Source organism: Saccopteryx leptura, chromosome 10 (assembly GCF_036850995.1).
Source record: "Saccopteryx leptura isolate mSacLep1 chromosome 10, mSacLep1_pri_phased_curated, whole genome shotgun sequence".
NCBI classification, from domain to species: Eukaryota; Metazoa; Chordata; class Mammalia; order Chiroptera; family Emballonuridae; genus Saccopteryx; species Saccopteryx leptura.
In genome coordinates, this window is record NC_089512.1 from 80970643 (window position 1) to 80991068 (window position 20426).

A 20426-nucleotide genomic window follows, 5' to 3' on the forward strand; every position below is an offset into this window, starting at 1 on the left:
ATTGGTATAAAAATGGACAAATGGATAAATATATAAAAGAAATGGGTCAATAGAGTCCAGAATTAGATCTACACATATGTATATATAGCAATTGATTTACAACAAAGTAGCAGTGCATTTCAGGGAGTGAAGAAGAGTCTCTAACAAATGGTGCTGAGATGGCTGGATAAACATACAGAAAGAAATAGACCCACACCCACAACTACCTGACACAATTCACAGAAATTAATTAGGCATATATCATAAACTAAATGTAAAAACTAAAACTATAAAGATCTAGAAAGGAACATAAGAACGTATTTTTGCAACTTTTGGCTAGGCAAGGAATTTTTAGGACAAAGGAAGCACACCTGGCCCTGGCCAGTTGGCTCTCTCTCCTTCTCTCTCTCCCTCCCTCCCCCTCCTGCAACCACTGCTCAAACAGCTTGAGCAAGTTGGCCCCCAGCACTGAGAATGGCTTTGTGGCCTCACCTCAGATGCTAAAATAGCTTGGTTGCCGAGCAACAGAGCAGTAGCCCCAGATGGGCAGATCATTGCCTGGTAAAGGGCTTGCTAGGTGGATCCCCGTCAGGGCACACATGGGAGTCTGTCTCTGCCTCCCCACTTCTTACTTAAAAAAAAAAAAAGAAAGAAAGAAAGCACAAGTGTAAATATTGATAAACTGAACTTCATGAAAATTAAAAACTTCTAATAAAGACATCATTAACTAATAAGCTAATCTAGACAAAGCATGTATGATTTTGTGTACTATTCTTGATACTTTTCCATAAGCTAGAAATTATTTTCAAATAGACAGTTAAAAAAGATACCATTAGTATAATAGGCAAGAAAATATTCACAATACATATAATGATAAAGGATACATATTCGAAATATTTAAAGAACCCTTACAATTATAATAAAAAAATCAATAAAAATTGAGTAAAAGACCTAACAGACTCTTTACAAGATTCACTAGTAAATACATGTAGAAGTATCCAGTGTCATTATTCATAAGAGAAATGCAAATCAAATCACAATGATATCCATTTCATACCCATTAGAATTGGTTAACAATAAAGTCTGACAACACCAAAATTTGGTGAGGATGCATAACCACTGCAGCCACTTTAGAGAACTATGTCTTCAAAGTTAGACACAGTTTCCCTAATGACCCAGTAATCCGGTTCCTAATTATCAAGAGAATAAAAACACATCCATCATAAGACTCTACAAGCATGTCCTTACAGGTTTTCATGAGAAAACAGTACTGGAAACAAATTTTCATCAATGGGAAAATGGATAAATGAATTGTTATACAGTGGTACCTTGAGATATGAGTTTAATTCGTTCTGTAACCGAGCTCGTCAGTCAGTCAACTCGTATATCAAACAAATTTCTCTCATTTAAAATAACTGAAATAGATTTAATCCGTCCCAGCCCTGTGAAACATCCCCAAACCATCCTAAATTATGAAACAAGATGTTTTTAATTAAGAAACACATGTATACTTTACCAATGCATAACAAAATATATGAAATAAAAGAAAACGTGTTATTTAGTACTATATTCTTACCTTGGAGACAGATGAGTGCGGCTAACGGAGGTGAATGGTGGAGGAGGTGGGAGGGAGGAAGGGATGCAGGCACTGTAGACACATAAACTAAAACTTCACTTCCTTAACACTAAATGTAAACTAAAACTACATTTTCTTTATTTTAAACAAAACTAAAACTGCACTTTCTTTACTTAAAATGAAACCACAATAACTTAATTGTAAAAAAATGCACTTTCTTAACTTTAAAATTAACCTAAGCTTAACATTACTTATTTTTCATTTAATCATCACCTGTTTTTGCCTTTTTGGCTGCACTTTCGGCACTTTCACTTGCAAAACTTTTGAATAAAAATCCATCCAAAGAGGCTTGCTTTGCCTGCCTTTTAAAATGTTACGGAAATGTGACAAACAAGTGTCATTATAAAGTGCTGAAGCACGACCAGTTGAAAGTTTTTCTGGGTGTTTCTTTTCAATGAAACTTGAAAGCTTCTCCCACATTGCCAGCATGTCTTTAATTTCATTTGTAGAAACCACTTCCTCCAACTCTACCTCCTCCTCACTACTTACTAATCTCCTGCAGAAGCTCCGTATGTTGCATCATCTGTAGCTCCTTCAATCCCTCAGTTGAGAGTTCCTCCTCATGTTCCTTGACAAGCTTGTTTATGTCACCCTCATCTACCTCCAGACCCATCAACTTTCTGAGGGACACAATCTCCTCCAACGCTTCTACTTCAGTCTGTCTCTGGTTTGAATCCTTCAAAGTCCCTGTCTGCAACAACATCAGGTGATAACATATCACAATGCTGTAGTGATCTTTCCAAAACTCTTTTTTTTATATAAATAAATTTTTATTTTAATGGGGTGACATCAATAAATCAGGGTACATATATTCAAAGAAAACATTTCCAGGTTATTTTGTCATTTAGTTCTCTTGCATACCCATCACCCAAAGAGAGATCGTCCTCCGTCCCCCTCTATCCAGTTTTCTTTGTACCCCTCCCCCTTGCCCTCCTCCCCTCCCCCCACCCCTCGTAACTACCCCATGCCTGTCCATGTCTCTTAGTCTCGTTTTTATGTCCCACCAATGTATGGAATCCTGCAGTTCTTGTTTTTTTCTGATTCACTTATTTCACTCCGCATAATGTTATCAAGATTTCACCATTCTGCTGTAAGTGATCCAATGTCATCATTTCTTCTAGCTGAATAGTATACCATGGTGTATATGTGCCCCATCTTCTTTATCCAGTCTTCTATTTTTTTTTTACAGTGATTAAAAGCCTTTAAGCAAACTCTTGGCCAATACAGCAAGAATCTATAAAAGAGTAGTGTCCTTAACATGTTCACCAAGTCCAAGTTGGCCCCATCACCATGCCAAATCCCTGAAAAATGCAACCCAATCACAGTTCAGTCTGTTAGGAGCTGTCACAGGGAGCAGGAGTCCAGGAAAAGTCCACATCCAGGAAAAGTCCTCATGGCACTGGAATTGTTGTCACCATTCTATACTTTGCAGCTCATGTCCAAGTCCCAATGACCGCTGCTTCTAGCTGGTAATGATTCAGGTAGACTTTTCCAAAACTCTTGAAGGGTTAGATTTGTATTCTCAGTCACTTCAAAGCAGCAGCGGAATAAGAACTTTGTGTAAAGCTTTTTAAAGTTGGAAATGACCCGCTGATCCATAGGTTGCAAGATTGAAGTCAAGTTGAGTGGGAGATAGAGGACTTTCACGAATTTGAACTCATCGAGAATGTCATCTTCAAGACCAGATGGGTGGGCTAGAGCATTTTCAAGGATTAGTAATGTTTTCATCTGGAGTTTATTTTCTTGAAGATATTTCTTCACTGCAGGACCAAAGACAAGATTTACCCATTCAATAAAAAACTGCCGCATAACCCATGCCCTAGCATTGGCAGCCACTTAACCTGCAGTTTTTCTTTAAGAATATTATGAGTCTTAAAAGCTTGAGGATTTTTGGCCCTGGCCAGTTGGCTCAGTGGTAGAGCATTGGCCTGGCGTGCAGGAGTCCCGGGTTTGATTCCTGGCCAAGGCACTCCTTCCTCTCTGTCTCTCTCTTCCCCTCCCGCAGCCAAGGCTCTGTTGGCCCGGGCGCTGAGGGTGGCTCCATGGCCTCTGCCTCAGGTGCTAGAATGGCTCTGGTTGCAACAGAGCAACGCCCCAGATGGGCAGAGCATTGCCCCCTGGTGAGCATGCTGGGTGGATCCCGGTCGGGCGCATGTGGGAGTCTGTCTGACTGCCTCCCCTGTCTCCCCGTTTCCAACTTCAGAAAAATACTTAAAAAAAAAAAAAAAAAAAAAGCTTGAGGATTTTTGGAATGATACACTAGCAGTGGTTTTACTTTACAGTCACCGCTAGCTAGCATTTGCACACAATGCAAGGGTCAGATGGTCCTTCATGGGTTTATGGCCTGGCAGCTTCTTCTCCTCTGCAGTGATAGAAGTCCTCCAGGGCATTTTTTTTCCAAAACAATCCTGTTTTGTCACAGCTGAACATTTACTTGTTGGGGGATGTAGCCTTCCTTTGCGATAAGCGCAGCAAAACATGCAATGTACTCCTCAGCTGCCTTAACGTCAGCACTTGCAGCTTCTCCATGCCTCACCACCAAGTGGATGCCAGATCTCTTCTTGAAATTTTCAAACCAGCCATGACTTGCTTTAAACGTATCTTCTGCTGCCTCTTTTGAGGTTGATGGTTCTTTCTTCTTCAAGTCGCCATAAATAATACGTGCCTTTTCGCATATTACAGTCTCTGTCACTGTATCTCCTGTCAGCTCTTTCTCTTTCACCCACACCAGCAGAAGCTTCTCCATTTCTTCATGGATATTTTTCCTTAATTGGGACAGAATTGTAGTTCCTTTCGCTGGATTTGCGCTTTGATGGCATCCTTTTGTTTAAGGATGGTACAAATTGTAGATGTATTGCGGTCGTACAGCCTTGCCAGTTCAATCACTGGTACACCACACTCATGTTTTTCTATTATTTCTTGCTTTACTTCTATCAACATCATTCTCCTCTTCTTACCACTGTCCTTTACACTCACTTTCTTTGGCCCCATGATAGCACACAAAAAAAAGTTAGTAAGAAATGCAAAAATGATACAAGAATGAGTACAGCGCATGATATTCAACTTGATTCTACTGGTAACACATGAGAAAGGATGAGATGCTGGTGTTGTGCTTGCAACACTGGACCCGTGCACCAACGCACCAACTAGTGGCAGCTTCCCGAATCACGACTCGTATCTCAGAATTTCGCTCAGATCTCGAACAAAAATACGAACCGAGTTGTAGCTCGTATCTTAAAAAAATTGTATGTTGGTTTGCTCATATCTCAAGGTACCACTGTATAGCCATACAAGACACAGCAATTTAAAAGAACTATTGGTACATGTAACAATGTGTATAAATCTCAAAAACACAATGTTATCAGTGAAAGAATCCACTTATAAAACAATATATTCTATACCATTCCATTTATAAGAAGTTCAATAACAAACAAAACACCTAGGGTGATAGAAATCAAGAGTGATGATTGACCAGAAGAGTCCAGGAGGCAACTTTCTAAGGTGATAGAAATGTTTTGTATTTTGATTGAAATAATGATTACATGTGTGTATACATTTTTCAAAACACGTGAGATGGTACACTGAAATTTGTGCATTTCAGTTACACACAAAATTTACCCCAATGAAGAAATAAAAGAACACAACTATTTTTATGGTATCCATTCATCATGCAGGGAGGAATGTTGACTCTAATAGCTTGCTATTGTGAGCAATAAATTTATGAATCCCTAACCTTGGTGTAAAGACCCTGCATGATTTGACTCCTGCCTGCCTTTTCTACTTCATGTCCTTTCCTCCCCTTCTAGGTGCTATGCCTTCTGGCTTTCCTGTCTAAAGTAGGTCATTTCTTGATCTTTTATAGTTCAGTCTCTTTGTTTCTTCATTGCATTTACAATATTTGCATTTATTTTGTCTCTTTGTACTTTTTCCACGTGCCTTTTTCACTAGAGGAGAAACTCCAGGAGGGTAGGGACTTTGCCTTTTTTAACTATTGTGTTCCCAGGATATTGCCTGGTGCAGGAAGTACTTGTTAATATGTGAATGGATGAAGGAATGAATGAACAAATGTTCTTATTGTTCTATATTTTGAGAAAGTGATAGTATATACTTATGTTTATCTATTTAGAATTTGACCCTTACCTAATTCCTACAAGTAAACCTTTAATAAAACTGTGTCTCAATTGAGTTTTTGGTTTTTGCAACCAAACTTTTTGTTTGATACAAGGGAACATTTTTCCCCTTTTCCTTTCCAGAATCTCTGTATAGACTTTTCTTCCATTCCCTAATCAGAGCCTCTTACAGAAGAGACCCAACAGAATTACTTCTGACAATGCTTACCAATTATATTTGATCCTGTACTCTATTGGTAAAATGTTTGAACACACTAACCATATAGGTACATTTATTTATTTCAAAAAATATATAAGTGTTTTGCTGTCCTACTATGTAATGAAATGTGCACAGAAATAACATTTCAAAAGATCAGGATAAAAAATAGTTTTAATACTTCCCTCTTGCACTTCAGGAGATTGCTGTGTTCCACCCCCTTCCCCACATGCTCATCCCAGGTTGAGCACATTGCCTTTGGGCAAATGTTATGCTACATTTACTTATACATCTAAGTGTAAAACTATAGTAGTATTTAACAGTTTTCCATTTAAAACCTTACCTCTAACAATGGATTAAAAGAATGTATTGCTTTTTAAATAAATTTATGGCATCCTATGGTGCTGGTAGGGTAGAATTTTTAGCTTTATGGGCATACTGTGAAATTATTTTACTTAATTTTTATTGTACTTATTCTCAACATTGTTCAATGATAGTTTTCTCAGAAAGATATGCAGAATTTTGTAAAGAAAGGAAATAATGTTTAGAAACATGGGCAGGGGAGACAAAAAAGAGGTATAGAAAAGGCTATGTTGACTTAAAAATATTTAGTTAATTATACTATAAACATTGGTAACTGTATTTGAATCAAATGTCTCCTTGGGGGATTGCTAATTGCACAAAATTAACAGTTGGTACAGGTAGACAAGGTTAAAAATAGGGGGGGATCACTATTCTCCAATAAAAAGATAGTTTTTCAGGAAGCATCAATTCTACAATATACAGCACCCTGAGACAGGTTTGGAGATTTTGAGCCTGCTGTGTTACCTTTGAGACCTAAAGGATGCAGAACATAAAAATGAGCCTCTGTCAATTTGAAGCAAAGCTCATCTTTGTGATCATGCCTGTGGTCTAAATCTATTAAAGATGTTCAAATTCAGTGTCCTTGATATCACTGTAGGTTGACCTACATAGTGAGCAATAAACTTGTGTATTAGAATTCTGGTTCAAAGATATGTACTTAGGAAGTGAAACTGACAGTCACTGTTTTGTGACTGTCTCTAAGCAGACTAACAGCCTATCTAAAATGACAGGTATATTTTTAAGGAAAGAAACTCATAATGTTTTTCTATTTAGTAGGTGACAGTATGTCCCAAGATAACACAAGCTTAAGGGGCTGGAACAAGCATAATTATTAAAGGCTAGCAGTTTCTCAGTTCATACAAATTGAATTTTTTTTCATAGGCTGGAAGACTGGAAATCTAGTATTACTGAAATAAATTAGCATATTAAGTGAATTTATACATGCAAGCTTAGGAACACTTTGAATTTAAAGAAGAAATTTTACTATTTCTTGAAATAAAAAACAGTTATCAGAGTCTGTGTTTGATCTCCCTGTTGGAAAGCACCTATGTGAGATATATCATTTTGATGTTTATCCAAAAATGTAGTTATTATATTGATCAAACTCTTTCTATCTTCTCTTTTTTTTCAGAATTACTGATTTAGGGAATATCAAAAGAAGATTATATTTATCAACAGTCCATAAAGAACTGTCTTCAACCCCTCTTCATGCAAAAATCCCACTCTCCATGATCAAACGCAAAATTGTAAGTGTTTTAATATTTTACAAATATTAAATTCAATTTAGCAAATATTAATTATGGGCATAGTCTGCATATAAGGCACTTTGTTGAGTACTATAGTGGTATAAAAATAAATAAAACTCATGCTGTTCTTTTCCCTCACCTGAAACACTTAATATCTACTGGGTAGGAAAATGTAATTATTGCTATATCAAAAATATCACCAAAAATGTAATAGGAAGGTACTGTTGGTGCAGTGAAAGGGAGAGAAATTCATCTGACTTCAGGATAAGGAAAGGCTAGTTAAAAGAGATAGCATTTGAAGGACTATATGATTGCAACAGGAAAAGTTGGGAAGTCAAGCATTCTAAGCAGAAGGAACAGCATGGAGGCTCAAAAGTGGTACATATTTGGAAAGCAGAGAATGATTGATCATTGGTGCCAGATTTTTAAAAATAGTTTTATAGAAAATTAGACTTTTCTATATAACAGCCTTGTATAAGTTGGAAGATTTTATGCCTGTTGTGTAACCTCTGAGAACTAAAGCAATATATTTTGTATGCATAGATGAGCAATAGTTTATAGGCCAACAAGCTTGGGCCTGATATAACTGACTAGGCTTTCTCAAATTTCAGTCATTTTAATACCTCTCTCATGACTACTGTATTTGTGTACTACCTGTTGTAATATGCATTTAATAATTTCCTTTAAATTGACTCATTTGGGATGGCTTAAGTAAATTTATTTTAAAAGAAAACTTTAACTACCTACCTGAATGCATAGGTACAGATATAAGGAATCAAGGCTCATGAAAAGTCAGGGAACTATGACACCAACAAAGGAAACTAATAAAGCTCTAATAACTTATCCTAAATAAATAGAGTTCTATGAATAGTCAGAGAAATTCTGAATATTTCTTTTAAAGACATTTAGTTAACTTCAAGAATACACAGACAGAAAACTAAATGAAATTAAGAAAACAACACATGAACAAAATGAGAAGTTCAACAAAGAAATAGAAACCTCAAAGAACATCAAATAAATCCTAGAACTGAAAAATACAATAACTGAACTGAAGCATTTAACAGAGAGTTTCAAAAGCAGATTCAACCATGCAGAAGAAAGAATCAGTGACTTGGAAGATAGGACAATTGAAATTATTCAGTAAGAGGAGTAAAAAGGAAAAGAATGAAAAGAGTGAAGAAAGCCCATAGGTGTCATGAGAGTTAATGAAAGTAAACAATATTGGCTCTATGGGAATTCCAGGAGAAGAGAGAGAAAAGGACAGGAAATATATTTAAACCAATAATGCCTGAAAAGTTTCCAAATTGGGGATGAGAAATAGACAACCACAAGACATCAAAACACAAATACAGCAGGATAAGAAACAAGGAACAAAAAACCAGAAAACAATTAACAAAATGACAATAGTAGGTTCTTACTTATCAATAATTACTTTAAATGTAAATAAATTAAATTATTCAATCAAAAGACAAGAATAGCTGAATGGATAAAAAAAACAAGACCCAATGATATGCTGCCTACAAAAACTCATTTTAGCCTAAAAAACTGAAGGGATAGGGCTGACCTGTGGTGGCGCAGTGGATAAAGCATCGACCTGGAAATGCTGAGGTCGCCGGTTCAAAACCCTGGGCTTGCCTGGTCAAGGCACATATGGGAATTGATGCTTCCAGCTCCTCCCTCTTCTCTCTCTTTGTTTCTCTCTCCTCACTCTCACTCTCCATCTCTCTCTCCTCTCTAAAAAAATTAATAAATAAAATTTAAAAAAAAACTGAAGGGATAGAAAAAGCATCTTAAGCAAATGATAACCAAATAAAGCAGAAATAGCTGTAATTTTTTTAAAAAGGGATAAAAAAGAGACAGTTATTATATAATGGTAAATGGGTCAGTACATCAAGGGGATATAATAATTGTAAATATTTATGTACCCAACAAATACATAAAGGAAAAACTAACAGGGCTAAAAGGAGAAATAAACAGAAATATAATAAGCGTGAGGACGTTAATACCTCAATCTCAACAATGGTTTAATTATCGAGACTGAGAATCAATAAGGAAACAGCAGATTTAAACAAAACTACAAATCAGTAGACCTAACAAACATGTATAAAACATTCTATCCAACAACGGCAGAATTACACATTCTTCTCAAGTGCACGTGGAGTAATTTCTAGGATAGATATGTTTGGCCACAAAATAAGTCTTAGCAAATTCAAGATTTGTAATATATTTATAATACGTCTGACCACAGTGGTGTGGAACTAGAAATCAACAACCAACAGATCAAAGAAGAAATTAAATAGGAAACAAAAATGTGACATAACATACCAAAATGTGGGATTCAGCAAAAGAAGTTGTAAGAGGGAAGTTTATTGCAATAAATACCATTATTAAGAAGCAAGAAAGATCCCAAATAAATAACATCACTCTATGTTTTAAGGAACAAGAAGATGAAGAACAAACTGAGCCCAAAGTTAGCAGAAAGAAGGATATAATAAAGATTAGAGCAGAAATAAAATGAAATAGAGACCAGGAAAACAATGGAAAAGATTAACCAAACTAAGACTTGGTTGTTTTTTTTTTTTATACTTTCTGTGGTTGATTTTTTTTTTTTAATAATTTTATTTTTTTAATGGGGTGACATCAATAAATCAGGATACATATATTCAAAGATAACAAGTCCAGGTTATCTTGTCGTTCAAGTATGTTGCATACCCACCACCCAAAGTCAGATTGTCCTCTGTCACCTTCTATCTTGTTTTCTTTGTGCCCCTCCCCACCCCCTATCCCTCTCCCATTCCCCCCTCCTCCCCGTAACCACCACACTCTTATCAATGTCTCTTAGTTTCACTATTATGTCCCACCTACGTATGGAATAATACAGTTCCTGTTTTTTTCTGATTTATTTATTTTGCTTCGTATCATGTTATCAAGATCCCACCATTTTGCTGTAAATGTTCCGATGTCATCATTTCTTATGGCTGAGTAGTATTCCATGGTGTATATGTGCCACATCTTCTTTATCCAGTCATCTATTGATGGGCTTTTTGGTTGTTTCCATGTCCTGGCCACTGTGAACAATGCTGCAATAAACATGGGGCTGCATGTGTCTTTACGTATCAATGTTTCTGAGTTTTTGGGATATATAACCAGTAGAGGGATTGCTGGGTCATAAGGTAGTTCTATTTTCAGTTTTTTGAGGAACCACCATACTTTCTTCCATAATGGTTGTATTACTTTACATTCCCACCAACAGGTTATGAGGGTTCCTTTTTCTCTACAGCCTCTCCAACATTTGCTATTACCTGACTTGCTAATAACAGCTAATCGAACAGGTGTGAGGTGGTATCTCATTGCCGTTTTGATTTGCATTTCTCTAATAGCTAAAGAAGATGAGCATCTTTTCATATATCTGTTGGCCATTTGTATTTCTTCCTGGGAGAAGAGTCTATTCATATCCTCTTCCCATTTTTTTATTGGATTGTTTGTTTGTTTGTTGTTGAGTTTTATGAGTTCTTTGTATATTTTGGATATTAGGCCCTTATCTGAGCTGTTGTTTGAAAAAATCATTTCCCATTTAGTTGGCTTTCTGTTTATTTTGTTATCAGTTTCTCTTGCTGAGCAAAAACTTCTTAGTCTGATGTAGTCCCATTCATTAATTTTTGCCTTCACTTCTCTTGCCATTGGAGTCAAATTCATAAAATGCTTTTTAAAACCCAGGTCCCTGAGTTGAGTACCTATGTCTTCTTCTATGTACTTAATTGTTTCAGGTCTTATGTTTAGATCTTTGATCCATTTTGAGTTAATTTTTGTACAGGGGGAGAGACTGTAGTCCAGTTTCATTCTTTTGCATGTGGCTTTCCAGTTTTCCCAGCACCATTTATTGAAGAGGCTTTCTTTTCTCCATTGTGTGTTCTTGGCCCCTTTATCAAAAATTATTTGACTATATATATGTGGCTTTATTTCTGGACTTTCTATTCTGTTCCATTGGTCTGAGTGTCTATTTTTCTGCCAATACCATGCTGTTTTGATTGTCGTGGCCCTATAATAGAGTTTGAAGTCAGGTATTGAAATGCCCCCAGCTTCATTCTTTTTCTTTAGGATTGCTTTGGCTATTCGGGGTTTTTTATAGTTTCATATAAATCTGATGATTTTTTGCTCTATTTCTTTAAAAAAGGTCATTGGAAGTTTGATGGGAATTGCATTAAATTTGTATATTGCTTTGGGTAATATAGCCATCTTGATTATATTTATTCTTCCTAGCCAAGAACAAGGTATATTCTTCCATCTCATTATATCTTTTTCGATTTCCCTTAACAATGGTTTATAGTTTTCATTATATAAGTCCTTTACATTTTTTGTTATGTTTATTACTAAGTATTTTATTTTTTTTTGTTGCAATCGTGAAGGGGATTATTCTTTTGAGTTCGTTCTCAGTTGTTTCATTTTTGGCATATAGAAAGGCTATTGACTTCTGTATGTTAATTTTGTATCCTGCGACCTTACTGTATTGGCTTATTGTTTCTAGTAGTCTTTTTGTGGATTCTTTGGGGTTTTCAATGTATAGGATCATACCATCTGCAAAAAGTGATACCTTTACTTCTTCTTTTCCGATATAGATACCTTTTATTTCTGTGTCTGGTCTGATTGCTCTGGCTAGAACCTCTAGTACCACATTAAATAAGAGTGAAGAGAGAGGACAACCCTATCTTGTTCCTGATTTAAGGGGGAAAGCCTTCAGTTTAGTGCCATTTAATATGATGTTAGCTGATGGTTTATCATATATGGCCTTTATCATGTTGAGATATTTTCTTTCTATACCCATTTTGTTGAGAGTCTTAAACATAAAATTGTGTTGTATTTTATCGAAAGCCTTTTCTGCGTCTAATGATAAGATCATGTGGTTTTTGTTCTTTGTTTTGTTGATATGGTGTATTACGTTAACCGTTTTACGTATGTTGAACCATCCTTGAGATTCTGGGATGAATCCCACTTGATCATGATGTATTATTTTTTTAATATGTTGTTGTATTCGATTTGCTAGTATTTTGTTTAGTATTTTAGCATCTGTATTCATTAGAGATATTGGTCTGTAGTTTTCTTTTTTTGTGCCATCCTTGCCTGGTTTTGGTATGAGGGTTATGTTGGCCTCATAAAATGTGTTTGGAAGTATTGCTTCTTCTTCAATTTTTTAGAAGACTTTGAGTAGAATAGGAACCAAGTCTTCTTTGAATGTTTGATAAAATTCGCTGGTATAGCTGTCAGGACCTGGACTTTTATTTTTGGGGAGGTTTTTAATGGTTTTTTCTATTTCTTCTCTACTGATAGGTCTATTTAGGCTTTCTGCTTCTTCTTGACTCAGTCTAGGAAGGTTGTATTTTTCTAGGAATTTATCCATTTCTTCTAGGTTGTTGAATTTAGTGGCATAAAGTTTTTCATAGTATTCTACAATAATTCTTTGTATATCTACGGTGTCCGTGGTGATTTCTCCTCTTTCATTTTGGATTTTGTTTATATGAGTTCTTTCTCTTTTTTCCTTGGTAAGTCTTGCCAAGGGTTTGTCAATTTTGTTGATCTTTTCAAAGAACCAGCTCCTTGTTCTATTAATTTTTTCTATAGTTTTTCTGTTCTCTAATTCATTTATTTCTGCTCTGATTTTTATTATCTCCTTTCTTCGGCTGGTTTTGGGTTGTCTTTGTTCTTCTTTTTCTAGTTCCTTAAGGTGGGAAGTTAAGTGGTTCACTTGGGCTCTCTCTTGTTTGTTCATATATGCCTGAAGTGATATGAACTTCCCTCTTATCACTGCTTTTGCTGCATCCCATAGATTCTGATATGTCGTATTGTCATTTTCATTAGTCTGTATATATCTTTTGATCTCTGCACTTATTTCTTCTTTGACCCATTCATTTTTTAAAAGTATGTTGTTTAGTTTCCACATTTTTGTGGGATTTTTTCCTCTTTTTTGCAGTTGAATTCTAGTTTCAAGGCTTTATGATCAGAAAATATGCTTGGTACAACTTCAATTTTTCTGAATTTGCTGATGTTGTTTTTGTGGCCCAACATATGGTCAATTCTTGAGAATGATCCATGTACACTGGAGAAAAATGTATACTCAGTCACTTTGGGATGAAATGTCCTGTAGATGTCTATCATATCCAGGTGCTCTAGTGTTTTGTTTAAGGCCACTATGTCTTTGTTGATTCTCTGTTTGGATGACCGATCTAGAGCCGTCAGCGGTGTATTGAGGTCTCCAAGTATGATTGTATTTTTGTCAGTTTTTGTTTTAAGATCGATAAGTAGAAAAAGTGACGTCACGGAAATGGCGCCGTGAGCAGCGCGTCCGACAGCTCTCCCCTAAATCACAACAAATTTATCAACTAGAAACAGGAAAATTTATCTTCGGAGCATTACGGAGTTCCACACAAACTGAAAGCAAAAGGACTGTTATCACTTGAATCTGAGAGACGAGGGTGTGGAGGAAGCTACCGCAGGGACGTTCATTCAAGCCGCGAGGAAGTGCGCCTGTGGTAAGTCATCTCGCACTCGGGAGCCGCGAGCAGCAGCCTCGAGCCGCCGCCACGAGCCGCAGCCGTGAGCCGCCGCGAGCAGCGCCCTAGTCGGTTGCAGAGTGAGCACCGCCCACACTCTGGAGCGGTGAGCAGCCGCTGGCGCGCGCCCGGTCTGGTTGCAGACCGAGCATTGCAGACCGAGCACTGCTAACGTTCCCAGCGGCCCGCGCATGGGGAGCGGGGGAGGCCCCAGGGCTGTATTCCCTACTTGGGAGATTCTCTCCGCGGGCGGGGCACCTCACCCAGCCATTCAAGCTAACAATCAAGCGTTGGGGGAGGGGCGCATGCAGGCAGCCTGAAATACCTTCGGAAGCACAGCTGCAACCCAATTATTAAAATTAACTTAACCCGTGAAATCTGCGCACCCTCGGTTCTAATTGATAAGATCTCTCTCAGTTCACCGACCCAAGACAAGAGGCGTGATATTTTTAGTGCCTCTCGCTAAAGGGGCGGTGGCAACTTCTGATTGATAGAGCCTCCATATTCAGGGATAAACGCTAACAAGAAGGACTTGGCAGATAATAAGATCTATACCACACTAGTCGCAAGCAGAGACTAGTGCCTCTTCTTACCAGCCAAAACAGGCTACAAAGTGGGGAAAGCCTGGGTTGAGAGGTCCAACTGAATGCTAGGTGCTGAAAGATGACACAAACCAATGACAAAGAAAAAATTCTCAAGGCAGCCAGGGAAAAGAAGAGTACAACATATAAAGGAAGGCCTATTAGATTATCATCAGATTTCTCAGCAGAAACTCTACAAGCTAGAAGAGAGTGGACCCCAATATTTAAAGCCCTGAAAGAGAGGAACTTTCAGCCAAGAATACTATACCCATCAAAGCTATCCTTCAAGTATGAAGGAGATATAAAAACATTCACAAATACAGAAAAGATGAGAGAATTTATCACGAGAAAGCCCCCACTCCAGGAAATACTAAAGGGGGTTTTCCAACCAGATTCAAAGAACAAAAGAAAACAACACCACAAGTAACAGCTCCACCAAGAACACAATAAAACCAAACTTAAACTGTGACAACAAAGGAAAAAAAAGGGGAGAGAGAATGGAGATTAACAGTAGCAAAGGACGATGAAGTGCAGAAATACTTATAAGATAGGGTACTACAATGAATATGGTAGGTACCCTTTTCATTACTTAATGGTAACCACCCTAGAAAAAACTACCACAAAAACACATGACTTAAAAAAGGTAGCAACAGAGGAAAGAAGTATGGAACACAAACAAACAGAAACAAATTATAGAAAAACAAAAGAGAAGAATCAAACTAGATACAAAACTAACAGAAAGCAATTTATAAAATGGCAGTAGGGAACCCACAAGTGTCAATAATTACACTAAATGTAAATGGATTAAACTTACCAATAAAAAGACACAGAGTAGCAGAATGGATTAAAAAAGAAAATCCAACTATATGCTGCCTACAAGAAACACATCTAAGCAACAAGGATAAAAACAAATTCAAAGTGAAAGGCTGGAAAACAATACTCCAAGCAAACAACACCCAAAAAAAAGCAGGTGTAGCAATACTCATATCTGATAATGCTGACTACAAGACAGAAAAAGTACTCAGAGACAAAAATGGTCATTTCATAATGATTAAGGGGACACTGAATCAAGAAGCCATAACAATCCTTAATATATATGCACCAAACCAAGGAGCACCAAAATATATAAGACAGCTACTTACTGACCTTAAAACAAAAACTAACAAAAATACAATCATACTTGGAGACCTCAATACTCCGCTGACGGCTCTAGATCGGTCATCCAAACAGAGAATCAATAAAGAGATAGTGGCCTTAAACGAAATACTAGAACACCTGGATATGATAGACATCTACAGGACACTTCATCCCGAAGCGACAGAGTATACATTTTTCTCTAGTGTACATGGAACATTCTCAAGAACTGACCATATGTTGGGCCACAAAGACAATATCAGCAAATTTAGAAAAATTGAAATTGTACCAAGCATATTTTCTGATCATAAAGCCTTGAAACTAGAATTCAACTGCAAAAAAGAGGGGGAAAACCCACAAAAATGTGGAAACTAAACAACATACTTCTAAAAAATGAATGGGTCAAAGAAGAAATAAGCGCAGAGATCAAAAGATATATACAGACAAATGAAAATGAAAATACGACATATCAGAATCTCTGGGATGCAGCAAAAGCAGTAATAAGAGGAAAGTTCATATCACTTCAGGCCTATATGAACAAACAAGAGAGAGCCGAAGTAAACCACTTAACTTCACACCTTAAGGAACTAGAAAAAGAAGAACAAAGACAACCCAAAACCAGCCGAAGAAAGGAGATAATAAAAATCAGAGCAGAAATAAATGAAATAGAGAACAGAAAAACTATAGAAAAAAATCAATAAAACAAGGAGCTGGTTCTTTGAAAAGATCAACAAAATTGACAAACCCTTGGCAAGACTCACCAAGGAAAAAAGGCACAGGACTCAAATAAATAAAATCCAAAATGAAAGAGGAGAGATCACCACAGACATCATAGATATACAAAGAATTATTGTAGAATACTATGAAAAATTATATGCCACCAAATACAACAATCTAGAAGAAATGGATAAATTCCTAGAACAATACAACCTTCCTAGACTGAGTCATGAAGAAGCAGAAAGCCTAAACAGACCAATCAGCAGGGAGGAAATAGAAAAAACTATTAAAAACCTCCCCAAAAATAAAAGTCCAGGCCCAGACGGTTATACTAGTGAATTCTATCAAACATTCAAAGAAGACTTGGTTCCTATTCTACTCAAAGTCTTCCAAAAAATTGAAGAAGAAGCAATACTTCCAAACACATTTTATGAGGCCAACATAACCCTCATACCAAAACCTGGCAAGGATGGCACAAAGAAAGAAAACTACAGACCAATATCTCTAATGAATACAGATGCTAAAATTCTAAACAAAATACTGGCAAACTGAAAACAACAACATATTAAAAAAATAATACATCATGATCAAGTGGGATTCATCCCAGAATCTCAAGGATGGTTCAACATACGCAAAACAGTTAACGTAATACACCATATCAACAAAACAAAGAACAAAAACCACATGATCTTATCAATAGATGCAGAAAAGGCTTTTGATAAAATACAACACAATTTTATGTTTAAGACTCTCAACAAAATGGGTATAGAAGGAAAATATCTCAACATGATAAAGGCCATATATGATAAACCATCAGCCAACATCATTTTAAACGGCATAAAACTGAGGACTTTCTACCTTAAATCAGGAACAAGACAGGATTGTCCACTCTCTCCACTCTTATTTAACGTGGTGCTAGAAGTTCTGGCCAGAGCAATCAGACAAGAAAAAGAAATAAAAGGCATCCATATTGGAAATGAAGAAGTAAAGGTATCACTTCTTGCTGATGATATGATCCTATACATCGAAAACCCGAAGGACTCCACAAAAAGATTATTAGAAACAATAAACCAATACAGTAAGGTCGCAGGATACAAAATTAACATACAAAAGTCCATAGCCTTTCTCTATGCCAACAATGAAATATTAGAAAACGAACTCAAAAAAATAATCCCCTTCACGATTGCAAAAAAAAAAAAAAAAAAATATCTAGGAATAAACATAACAAAGAATGTAAAAGACCTATATAATGAAAATTACAAAGCATTGTTAAGAGAAATCGAAAAAGATAAAATGAGATGTAAAAATATTCCTTGTTCTTGGATAGGAAGAATAAATATAATCAAAATGGCCATATTACCCAAAGCAATATACAAATTTAATGCAATTCTCATCACAATCCTTATGAGATTTTTTAAAGAAATGGAACAAAAAATCATCAGATTTATATGGAAGTATAAAAAACCCCGAATAGCCAAAATAATCCTAAGGAAAAAGAATGAAGCTGGGGGCATTACAATACCTGACTTTAAACTATATTATAGGGCCACAATAATCAAAACAGCATGGTATTGGCAGAAAAATAGACACTCAGACCAATGGAACAGGATAGAAAGCCCAGAAATAAAACCACATATATATGGTCAAATAATCTTTGATAAAGGGGCCAACAACACACAATGGAGAAAAGAAAGCCTCTTCAACAAATGGTGTTGGGAAAACTGGAAAGCCACATGCAAAAGAATGAAACTCGACTACAGCCTGTCCCCGTGTACTAAAATTAATTCAAAATGGATCAAAGACCTAAATATAAGACCTGAAACAATAAAGTACATAGAAGAAGACATAGGTACTAAACTCATGGACCTGGGTTTTAAAGAACATTTTATGAACTTGACTCCAATGGCAAGAGAAGTGAAGGCAAAGATAAATGAATGGGACTACATCAGAATAAAAAGTTTTTGCTCAGCAAGAGAAACTGATATAAAAATAAACAGACAGCCAACTAAATGGGAAATGATTTTTTCAAACAACAGCTCAGATAAGGGCCTAATTTCCAAAATTTACAAAGAACTCATAAAACTCAACAACAAACAAACAAACAATCCAATAAAAAAATGGGAAGAAGACATGAATAGACACTTCTCCCAGGAAGAGATACAAATGGCCAACAGATATATGAAAAGATGCTCAGCTTCATTAGTTATTAGGGAAATGCAAATCAAAACTACAATGAGATACCACCTCACCCCTGTTAGATTAGCTATTATCAACAAGACGGGTAATAGCAAATGTTGGAGAGGCTGTGGAGAAAAAGGAACCCTCATTCACTGTTGGTGGGAATGTAAAGTAGTACAACCATTATGGAGGAAAGTATGGTGGTTCCTCAAAAAACTGCAAATAGAACTACCTTATGACCCAGCAATCCCTCTACTGGGTATATACCCCAAAACCTCAGAAACATTGATACGTGAAGACACATGTAGCCCCATGTTCATTTCAGCACTGTTCACAGTGGCCAAGACATGGAAACAACCAAAAAGCCCTTCAATAGAAGACTGGATAAAGAAGATGTGGCACATATACACTATGGAATACTACTCAGCCATAAGAAATGATGACATCAGATCATTTACAGCAAAATGGTGGGATCTTGATAACATTATAAGGAGTGAAATAAGTAAATCAGAAAAAAACAAGAACTACATGATTCCATACATTGGTGGAACATAAAAATGAGACTAAGAGACATGGACTAGTGTGTGGTGGTTACCAGGGGTGGGGGGAGGGAGGACAGGGGGAGAGTTAGGGGGAGGGGGAGGGGCACAGAGAACTAGATAGAGGGCGGCAAAGGACAATCTGACTTTGGGCGAGGGGTATGCAACATAATTTAATGACAAGGTAACCTAGACATGTTTTCTTTTAATATATGTACCCTGATTTATTAATGTCATCCCATTACCATTAATAAAAATTTATTTAAAAAAAAAAAAAAGATCGATAAGTAGCTGTCTTATATATTTTGGTGCTCCTTGGTTTGGTGCATATATATTAAGAATTGTTATGTCTTCTTGATTCAGTGTCCCCTTAGCCATTATGAAATGGCCATTTTTGTCTCTGAGTACTTTTCCTGTCTTGTAGTCAGCATTATCCGATATGAGTATTGCTACACCTGCTTTTTTTTGGATGTTATTTGCTTGGAGTATTGTTTTCCAGCCTTTCACTTTGAATTTGTTTTTATCCTTGTTACTTAGATGAGTTTCCTGTAGGCAGCATACAGTTGGATTTTCTTTTTTAATCCATTCTGCTACTCTGTGCCTTTTTATTGGTGAGTTTAATCTGTTTACATTTAGTGTAATTATTGATACTTGTGAGTTCCCTATTGCCATTTTATATCTTGCTTTCTGTTAGTTTTGTGTCTTCTTTGATCCTTCTCTTTTGTTTTTCTATCTTTTGTTTTTATTTGGTTGTATTCCATACATCTTTCCTCTGTTGGTATCTTTTTTATCTCATGTGCTTCCGTGGTGGTTTTTTCAATGGTGGTTACCTTTGAGTAATGAAAAGGGTCCCTACCCTGTTCATTGTAGCGAACTATTTTGTGAGTACTTTTGCATTCCATCGTCCTTTGCTACTGTTAATCTCCATCTTCTCCCCCTCTTTCTTTTTGTTGTTGTCACAGTTTAAATTTGGTTTTATTGTGTTCTTCTTGGAGCTTTTACTCTGTTTTTTTTTTGTTCTTTGTATCTGATTGGAGAACCCCCTTTAGTAATTCCTGGAGTGGGGGTTTTCTGATGATAAATTCCCTCATCTTTTCTGTATCTGTGAATGTTTTTATTTCTCCTTCATATTTGAAGGATAGCTTTGATGGGTATAGTATTCATGGCTGAAAGTTCCTCTC

At 36.5% G+C, this 20426-nt stretch overlaps 1 protein-coding gene across 9 annotated transcripts in view; it reads left to right on the forward strand.

Moving 5' to 3' along the window:
* Positions 1-20426, forward strand: part of CFAP20DC (CFAP20 domain containing) — a 401527-nt gene that overhangs the window by 103927 nt on the left and 277174 nt on the right. For all 9 annotated transcript variants that reach the window (XM_066351161.1, XM_066351160.1, XM_066351167.1 and 6 more), the window contains one exon: positions 7437-7551. In XM_066351161.1, coding sequence (XP_066207258.1) covers positions 7437-7551 — 115 coding nt within the window. The remainder of the gene's footprint in view (positions 1-7436; positions 7552-20426) is intronic.